Below are 10069 nucleotides of genomic sequence, written 5' to 3' on the forward strand. Positions count from 1 at the left end.
TCATGATTTTGATGACAATAACTCCACCTTGATCAGTCCCGTTTGACTAATCGTTCGAGCATAAATATACGCCCCATACGCCGCCTCCGACGCATCTGAGAAGATGTGAAACTGCACCAGGTATGGCTGCGAGCAGAAGGCGAAACGATTCACCTTCACATTAGAGAGGAGAGGAAGTTGTTCGTAGAATTGAGCCCACCGTTCCGTTAATTCCTGTGAAAGTGGCTCGTCCCAATCTTGGGTAGCCACCCAGAGCTGCTGCATCCGAACCTTGGCCCATGTTATGACTGGACCAATGAGTCCGAGTGGGTCGAAAAGTCGTGCAATGACCGAATACACCTGTCGCCTAGTCCAGCAACCGATTATGCTAGATGTGGAGACGTCGATACCAAGTACATCCGGCCCCGGTTTCCAAATGACACCTAGCGCCTTCACTTGCTCTTCCTTGTCGAGCACCAATGTAGTTTGCGTTCCTAAATCTTCTGCAGATACGCCTTCCAGCACGCCTTCCGTACTGGAATTCCATTTGCGCAATCGAAAACCACCTTTTGGTAACAACTGCTCAAGTTCCTGTCTCAGTAATACCGCTTCTTCCACAGAATCAGCGCCTCCGATGTAATCGTCTATATAGAAATCGTCGACGAGCGCCGCTTTCGATCGTGGGAACGCATCGCCTTCATCTTCCGCCAACTGCTGGAGTGATCGAGTAGCGAGGAAAGAAGAGGGCGCCAAACCAAATGTTACCCGTTGTAACTCGTAAGTCTTTATCGGATCGGATGGAGAGAACCGCCAGAGAATGCGTTGGAGTGGACAGTCGTCCGAATGCACCTTCACCTGTAGGTACATCTTTTCGATGTCTGCGACTAACGCTACGATGTGCTTGCGGAAACGTAAGATCAGATCAATTAGTTGATCCTGAATAACCGGTCCCGTCATCAGTGCATTGTTAAGGGAATAATTACTGGTTGTCTTGGCTGATCCATCGAACACTGGTCGAATCTTTGTTGTCGTGCTGGTCTCCTTGATGACCGGATGATGTGGCAAGTAACACACGAGCCGATGCTCAGACCGTTCCTCCACATCTTCGACCAATAACATGTGCCCGTTGATCAAGTAGTCTCGTATGTAGTACAGTGGTACCGCTTATGCAAATCTTCATCCCGCTTAAAACGTCTCTCCAGCTGAATCTATCGCCGTACCGCCATTTCTCTTGAGTCTCCAATCATCTTTTCGAAACCCAATCGTTTTGGGAGCCGAACCACATATCGTCCTTCGGTGTCACGCGAAAACGTGACTTTATAATGATTTTCGCAATCGATTTCTTCTTGTGTTAGCCGCGGAACTTCCTGAATCTCCTCAATAGTCCAGAATCGCTCGATCTTCTGCTCCAATGAGTTGTCAACTGCCACATGACAAACGGGAACTGGATTCATTCGACCTAAGCTAACCTTTCCTGCTGCAACCCACCCGAATACTGTGTTGACGAATAGTGGACGCCCGTTGCCTATGCGCTGGATTTGAACCCGGCCACCATTGAGCAGGAGGAACTCGTAGAAATATTCCAATCCGAGAAGAAGGGCAATCGCACCACGTTTGTCAGGTGGGAGATTCCAGTCTCCGATGGGGATAGTCGTTGATGGTTGGTCCTCAGTCACTTTCTTCATTACAAAGAATTCCATCGGTACTGAGTAATCGCTTATTCGAGATGAACTCGTCGTCGACACGGAATGTGAAACTCGAAAAGTAGAACTACCAATACCAGAAATCGGCACACTAACTCCTTTCCGAGGTAACTTGAGAATCTGACACAGACGATCCGAGATAAGATTTGCCTGTGACCCACTGTCCAAAAGCGCCCTTGCCAGATGTGACCGCCCGTTGCAGTCCTTTACCGACACCAGTACCGTGGAAAGGAAGACATGATACTCTCGATGTTCTGTCGCGACATTGGAAGCGAAAATTGTGGCCACTGAACTCTGCACCGTTTGCAAAGAATCGTCTGTTGAAACCACATGTGTGGAAGGGCTTGTTTGTTGCCGATTCGAAGACGGCACCTGCGTAGTTGGATTAACAGTTGGAGTGAAAACCGCCGCGTCTATTCCAGGGTGGAGAAGAGAATGGTGTTTCTTGCTACAAGTGCGACAACGGAAACGCGAAGTGCAGTCACGATTCAGATGACCTTGTTTCAAACAGTTACTGCACAGCTTCTTAGAGTTGACTACTTGGAAACGTTTCTCTAATGACATCTGGCCAAATGCAGGACAGCTTGTGATGTAATGTCGACCGTTGCATTGAAGACATTGCATCGAGGGAGTGTCCGTGGTTGCATGCACAGAAAATTTGGAACCCGATTTCTTGAAGCTGGAGTTAGCGGTGGAGAAATGTGATGGCAGATTCTCCGAACGTCGATCGACCGCTACAGCATCCAGGATCCGTGTCTGTCTTTCAAGAAACTCCATAACATCTGCGAAAACAGGATTGTCTTTCTTGACCGCACGCTCCTCCCAGTCCTTCAGCGACTCATCGTTAAGTTTCGACACCAACAGCTGCATCAACATCGCTCCCCAGTCCGTAGTAATTTCTCCTAGCTGATCGAGAATTTTCGTATGTCGATCGAAGCATTCAATTAGCTCGTGTATTCCATTTGCCGACCTCTTCTTCACTTTCGGGTATTGCAACATCGCGTTTACATGGCGTTTCTTCTGAAGGTATTTATTCGAATAACGTTTCACCAAGGCAGGCTAGGCGACCCCATAACTAGCTTCGCACATTTGGAAGGAATCCACCACCTTAAGTGCTTCACCCCTTAGAGACGCTCGCAAATGATGAAATTTTTGGATCTGATTTAAATCCGTGTTTTCATGAATCAATGATCGGAAAGTATCAAAGAATGGCACCCATTTATCGTATTCCCCACTGAACTCTGCCAAGCTGATCTTGGGCAATCGAATGCCAGTACATGCACCCACATTCCTATCTCTAATGGAAGAAGTAGCGGTGGGAGATGGTGGATAGAATGGTAACTTGGACCTCAACCCTGCCTTTACCTTAACAAACAGCTCCTCGAAATCCGCTCGAAACTGCTCATGGGCCGCCATGTTATTTTCATCCTCCTCCAATTCCTCAATTTCACCTTGGACGCTTTCAAATTCGCTCCACTTCCCATCCAGTTTTGCTATCCGTTCTTGCAGTTGGTGGATGTCGGTGTCAGCGTCGTAGTTCTTAACAAACTTTTCGGTCCGGTATATGAATCCGATGACAGCCTCCCGGAGTTGCAGGTTTGCCTTCGTTTTCTTCCCCATGATGACGATGTTGATGGAAAGCAGACGAAATGAAACGATAGCTGCAAAACAAGGAACACAAGCAAGCACCCACTGGAGAATAGTATGAGGATTGGAAAGAGGCTCACCTGCGAGCCTATGAAAATAGGCCTTGTATTTTGTTTAATTCGGATACAGGAACAATAATCCGGAAGCGTTGTTTGACCAATGCTGTCCAGGCAAGTGTGTCGGCATCGATTGGGTAACTCGTGAAAAAAGACCAATGCTCACGACGTAACGATGAACAAGGCCTCCCGTGATCGCGGGCAATTCGTTCAAGCGAGATAGTTTTCCAAACTCAAGCACCAAATCGCAGTAGCATGCGTTGAAATAGTTCAAGCCGTATTCGGAAATTTCGAGAAAGAAAAGTGCGCAGCAGGTACCGAGAAAGAAAGATCCGGTAGATCCAACAGAATCAGCATAAATTATTGGACAGGTACTCACCGTTTGAGCCTGTACAATAGGCCTTGTATGCTGATATTCTATGCTCCAATTTTAAAAATGCAGCAGGGTCCTTTACCCTATAGCTGGCTTGTAGAATAGCGACGACCAAAAATTGCGTATCCGATAACCCTTTGACCTACAGCAAAATCCTGGTCATGGCACCAATGTTCGAACCCGTCTCGGTTTGATGGTCAGAGGGTCTGGGTTCACCAATTTCGATTCTTCCTTCTTCAGTACACGCACTCAAAAACGAAGCAATTTTCTCGAAGTAATTTATTTTCTACACAATTTTTTAAAGCGACTGACGCGGTTGGCTGTCTTATTCCGAATGATTTTACTATTTCTATGGATACTATACAACAGAAAAAACATAGCTTGCTTAGTAATATTTTAACGCGGGTGCTCGGAAGGAGCATTACATTGAATTCACGCGCGGCATTTGATGTGCGTGAACAGAGGTTAAAGCGTTTTTTGTAAGGAATCCATTTTTGTCGGCATGTTTTCTAAACGCCCGAACAGCACAACCCGATTGGACTTGAGTTCAACGGATTACACAAAAATTGCGATCCGTTCGGATTATTCTGACCCGATCCAATTTCAGAATACGGGTAAGAAGTTGATCAATAGACGGATTTGAAATTTCTTTCGATTATTATCGATTTCTCCAGGGCGTATATTTTCTACTAACTCAAAATGTGTGTATGACGTAATCCAGCAATGTGTGGGACTTTGCTGAAACACACATGCTGTAATGACATGTGCATTGGGTTTTGGTCTGGCTAAAGCAAAGACTGTGTAGGCATTGCTCATGAAAGCGTTTCGCAAGTGAATGTATTCTTCTTCACGCCGCTCCTGTTTATTGTGTCGTAGGAATCGCAGTCGTTCTTTAACTTCGCGTATAGTCTAACATGGGTTTTTGGCACTGCTCACGACATCGTAGAATGACGTTGTCCTAGCCGCGTCAAATCATCATACGATAATCATCATAAAAATCCATCGAGTTCTCTCCATTCTTTTGTTCGTTTTGTCTCGTTTATGAACATGCGGTTAGTTTATAGATATTAATTAAAAATTATGAATATTTCACTTTAATCCGCCTAGATCTCCTCACCACGGAGGCCTGTGGGAGGCGGGGGTTAAATCCTCCAAAATTTCACCTTCGTAGAATACTGGGAAGCCGGTCCTACATATTGGAGGAGCTCACTATAACGGTTGCTCAAATCGAGAGCATCTTAAATTCTTGACCGTTGTCACTGATGTCCCACCATCCGCAAGATCTGAGCAGTCTTACACCGGGTCACTTTCTAGTAGGAGAACCACTATACTCTATCCTTGAACCCGATTACACCGAGCCGACTCAACCGCTTCCAGGAAATGAAATGCAGTGCCCAGAACTTTTGGAAACATTGGTCTCGTGATTACGTTAGTGAACTACACCAACGCTCTAAGTGACATCGCGTTCGGGAGGAAATAAAGGTAGGATCGCTTGTTCTATTAGAGCAAGAGAATCTTCCGCAATTGGAGTGGAATTTGGGTCGTGTAGTTGCTGTCTCTCCAGGTAAAGATGGACACGTACGGGCGATTCAAGTCCGTACCGCCAAGGGTCTCTACAAGCGAGCAGTCACCTAGTTCTACCTGCTTCCGATTGAAGAACCAGCTGCAAACGTAGAAAATGATCCCAGAACTTTGACCATTGCGTCGTAGGAAGTTGAATCCGGCATGTTGATGAAGCTGTTGACCCTTGTTACTTGCAATGAGAAGAAGAAATTAATATATTAATTGATTCACATGAATTTATACTTACCTTGAACTCGAATTACACTTACCTTACCTCGAACCTTATTTGTAATTCTTGAACTTACATTTGTAAGCCGTTTTCTATGTGTTTTATCTAGCATAAATCAAGGCTCTCCCACAACATCGTTCGTCCGGATAAAACCACACCCCGAATAAGACAGAAGAAGCTGCTGTGAAGGTGCGCTCCCCACCAACACTAGTAGTTACTCAAATAATGATTTTTGCATAACTTTTCACTCTAGATAAACAAATATTTTGTCGCTTGAGATACTTATGCGATTATTCAAATAACATGAGACATTTATGCAAACAGTAGTTCTGATACTCATGAACAATTTTTCCCAACAAACGAAAGTGTTGCATTCAACGCATTGTGCGCTGTAGCGAGAATAAGCCCATAATCAATTTTCGAATATGCACTATTGTTTGTGTCCCAAGGATATTTGATTGAACGAACAATCAATTACTAACATTCTTCTAGTGAACCGCGCGTGAACATTGGTAAATATTATCATACTCCTGCCTCGCGGTTGGGTGTTGGATAAAAGTATTTGAAGTATCTTTGTACAATGCGATGCCTCATAGCAGCATTATTTTCAACGGCAAGCAGCTCATTCGGAACACTTGTTATGTTCCTCTGTTTTGGGGCGGGAATGCACTTGAAAAGTTAAGCCAAGCACTTTTTTCCAAAATTATCCTGCTACGCGATACCTTCGGCAACGGCATTACTCTCGACGTCTCACATTTTCGGCAAACGGCCGTAACCTTCTTTCAAGCTGATCCCATTTATGCTGCATTCCTTTCTTGTCCTGCCCCATCGCAGTGCAAATCCCTTGGCATTCATTTGGTTCTTGAGGCGTTTCAAAGGTCGAGCATTTGTCGTGGCAATTGAATTAAATGAATGATAATTGTAGATACTTGACGACATAATGAACAGAAACAAGATTTAGCTCCGCTTGGTGATCACATCGGCTTTGGTCCAGGAAACCAGTCCTTTTACGGATGAGCTACATCTCAAGCCGACAAGAGCTAATCTCCCCAATCGGCAGCAATGAGCTGTACCTGAAGGAAGAATACCGATGCGTTTCGTTACATCTGTGACAGGTACAGGATTATATTGACATTGAATTCTTGCGACGCTGTTAACCGATACTCATTATGTTGGCAATATCGGACATTTGATAACAACAGACTTGTTTGCGATGTTTCTAAATGAGAAGTCGTCCCAGACCGCGCGAACTCTGGAAAGTCTACATAGACTGTTTCATCGACCAGAAGAATTTTGTTGGAAGTCGTTTTCGATTATAATCAATATGTCGTTAGCTCCATCCGGCGCCAACAGTGCTGAATCATTTTATCTGTGATCTGTCAAGTGGATGTGGTGCCAATCGTCAAAAAATTTTTCATGTGGTGTGATTACAAATCTGCTGTTGGTTCCAAATGACGACGACGCTCCAAAAGCAGTTCGTTTCAAGTCGGTTTATAGTGGATTTTAATTTTAGCAAAACTTCTGTTCGAACAAAAAACACATACGAAGAAAGTTATGCTCAAAATGAACCAGAATAATTAGAAATAAAACGATTTGCTGTATTTTTCTTTAACTTCTTAAGTGAAACGATCGTCAACCGTCTTTTTCCCATCGCCCATCAAAAATCTAATCCATCATGCATTCATCCGTCCATCCGTCCGCTTTCAGTTGAGATTGCTGCGCAAAAAAAGTGTCTTTCTCTCTGCAAGAGTAATCACTGGGCAAAATCTCGGAATCGGCGCTTAAGTCTTTCCATCATATTTTCGTCATCCCAGACATCCGAGATTCGCCAGCCAAGTAGCCGTGTTGAGAGTGAGGCGGCGAACTACAAACATTCCGGCCAGCTTAACATATGACAATATTTATGAATAATTTCGCTAAAAAATTTTATGATATATGCACATTTAAACGAGGAGTGCGGCATCAACGGCAGCGGCAAATATTTTATGCGTGAAACGCGCCGCACTCGGCACTAAATGTGCCGTTCTGTGAGATAACCCCGCGCTTTCCCTTTCTCCTTATCGAGGCTGGTGATTTCTTGGAGGAAAAGTTGCTTGGGAATAACGAAACGGGGGATGATAATGAAGATAATATAGAGAAAAGTGTATCCCGCTAATTCAGCACTCCTTGGCCGAAAGTAAAGACAAAGCGATTTTCCGTGTCTAGGTTTGATACTGGCAAGACTAGCATCCATGCATATCGAAAAGTAACAAATAGTTTAAGATTAATTTTTGTTAAGCCTTACAAATTGGATTAAAAAATGTTCTCTCGATAATAAACATAATGCTAATAGAATAATACATTTTAAACAAATAACAAGCAAAACAAAAAAAAAAGTAATACAAAAAAATAATTCCCATATTCCACGCAAGTTGCAGAATCTTTTTCTGGAAGCCGGCCATCCAAAGGGAATGCAGCATATGAGAAGGTCCTGTATTTGCAATCGCTTCAAGGCATCAGTTAACAAGATAAAACGGAGATGAAGCGCTGCATACTGTGGAACACACACACATATTAGCCCTTCTCTTTCACCTTACATCCAAAGATGCACCATTTAAGACAGCGGCGGATAAGAGGAAGCGCCAAAGCTTCTCCAAAGCAGGAAAAAAAATAAAATGAGTAAAAATAAAAAATAAACTTGAGCCACGCGGAACGTGAGTATGTGAACACGCCATCAACCAGCGCCGGTCGATCGAACGAGAGAGATTTTGCGTCGATTCTGACCTGACGGATCGTCATTGTTACGAAAAAGGACGGTGATCGTACATTTTGAACATGGCTATAATGTAAATGATTTTCTTCTATGAATGACTTTATTGGCAAATGTAAACGATACAATAAGAATTTAAGGAACAATATACAACGCTATTGCGGTCTGCGACGTTGACGTTCCGTCGAGTGAGAGTGAACCTTCAAGCGAAACGATGGGGAAAAATGTAGCGCCGGCGCCAGACGCCATCCTTTTTGTCCAAATTTCAGAGAGTTCATTATGCATTCATTTTTATAACAGTTTTGCAAGGGTGATTACGTGCGACAGAACGAGGGAAAGAGGGCCGTCATCGGCACCAGGCCACCAAGTCACGGATGTCGAAAAAATAGCTGGTCGTTGACGGCGGGCGGCAAAATGGGGACTTTTCTTTGAAATCGGGATGTGAGGGAAAATCGAAATGGGAATTTTACGAAATTGAGCTTGATTCTTTTCCAAACGTATAGCCCTGGAGATTATGGAGACTGGAAGGACAGTCGTGATTTGAAACAAACAGGATGGCCATCTGCTAGGATAGATTCCAACATTTACCAGCGTATTTAACTCTGCGGTCGTATCAAATGTTGATATGGGTGTCGTACTGGTCGGAATTAATTTTCATCGAAAGAGATTCTCTTATCTTCCCAGGCTAATAATCTTTTGTTTATACTGAGTACCGTTATCTATTATTCATGGAAGCTCCGTATTAAATCATGAACATGTTCACTAGACATTAACAATTGTATAGAAATAGTATTATTTTTTTTATCTTCGCTTATTTTTCGTCGGCCTATTTCCGCCACTTTAGTGCCAATCACCGACAACAGGGAGGCGACTCCACCTGTTCCTACCTATCAGACTCAACAACTCATGAGCCGGGCCAACTTCTTTTACTTCCCCTCCGAAGGAAGACGTAACCAGAGATTTTTCGCCTCAGAAAATCCCAACGACGCCAGTTGGGATTGAACCCAGGCCGATCGGATTGTGAGGCTGTTACGCTAACCACACAACCACTGGCGCCGTCTAGAAATAGTATGATTGAATAAAATATTGAGTATGAGTCCTTTACATCTTCTTTGCTTGCATGTGTTTTTGCTCGTCTTTTATTTATCAAATTTAGTATGCAAAACAAAATTAGGTTGACGGACGAATTTCGAATGTTGACTGTAGCTCAAAATTAAGAAGCTACTTTAGACCGAAGTAACGTTTATCGGAGGTTCAAGGTGTTGACAGAGGTCCGAGAAGATGTGAACGAAGAAGAGTGTGCCTGACGCACGAGCACAACAAATGAGGATATTGATGAAGTTGAGGGAGTATTCTAGTCTAGAAATTTGAAAAAAAAAATCAATTTTTTTTCCTTCATATTTCTGTAGTTTTGGCATTCAAGTATATACCTTAGAAAGGACATATCGAAAATTCTATTATTTACAGAGCTAGAGCTATTTTCGTGATGCGATATCTAACCTGGTAGGGCTAAATATAACAATGAACTTCAAATGCGTTTTTTCTCAAAACTAATTTTTTCAAACTGGCGTACACGATATCTCAAGTTCTACTGAACCGATTCGTGTCGAATTTATATGGATACAACCTGCAGGAATTTCTCTATCGCATGAACCTCTAAAAAAATTATATTTTTCGAATTTTACTATTTTAAAAAACGTAAGAAAAAACGTTTTAAACCGCATTTTGTTTTTCAAACAGCCGTCATTTTGTAAAAAAAAGATGTTATAG

The 10069-nt window shown here is 43.3% G+C and overlaps 2 protein-coding genes across 2 annotated transcripts; both read right to left on the minus strand.

Annotated features, from left to right (window-relative positions):
• Positions 1-1098, minus strand: LOC129766269 (uncharacterized). The gene has a single exon (XM_055766787.1). It carries the CDS (start codon positions 1096-1098, stop codon positions 1-3), a length of 1098 nt encoding a protein of 365 aa, XP_055622762.1.
• An 89-nt stretch (positions 1099-1187) lies between these two features.
• Positions 1188-2681, minus strand: LOC129766270 (uncharacterized). The gene has a single exon (XM_055766788.1). It carries the CDS (start codon positions 2679-2681, stop codon positions 1188-1190), a length of 1494 nt encoding a protein of 497 aa, XP_055622763.1.
• Positions 2682-10069: the final 7388 nt, after the last annotated feature.

This window comes from Toxorhynchites rutilus, chromosome 2, assembly GCF_029784135.1.
Source record: "Toxorhynchites rutilus septentrionalis strain SRP chromosome 2, ASM2978413v1, whole genome shotgun sequence".
NCBI lineage: Eukaryota > Metazoa > Arthropoda > Insecta > Diptera > Culicidae > Toxorhynchites > Toxorhynchites rutilus.

Coding starts and splice junctions, on each gene's coding strand:
- LOC129766269 (XM_055766787.1), bottom strand. CDS start 1,098: ATGTTATTGGTCGAAGATGTGGAGGAACGGTCTGAGCATCGGCTCGTG.
- LOC129766270 (XM_055766788.1), bottom strand. CDS start 2,681: ATGTTGCAATACCCGAAAGTGAAGAAGAGGTCGGCAAATGGAATACAC.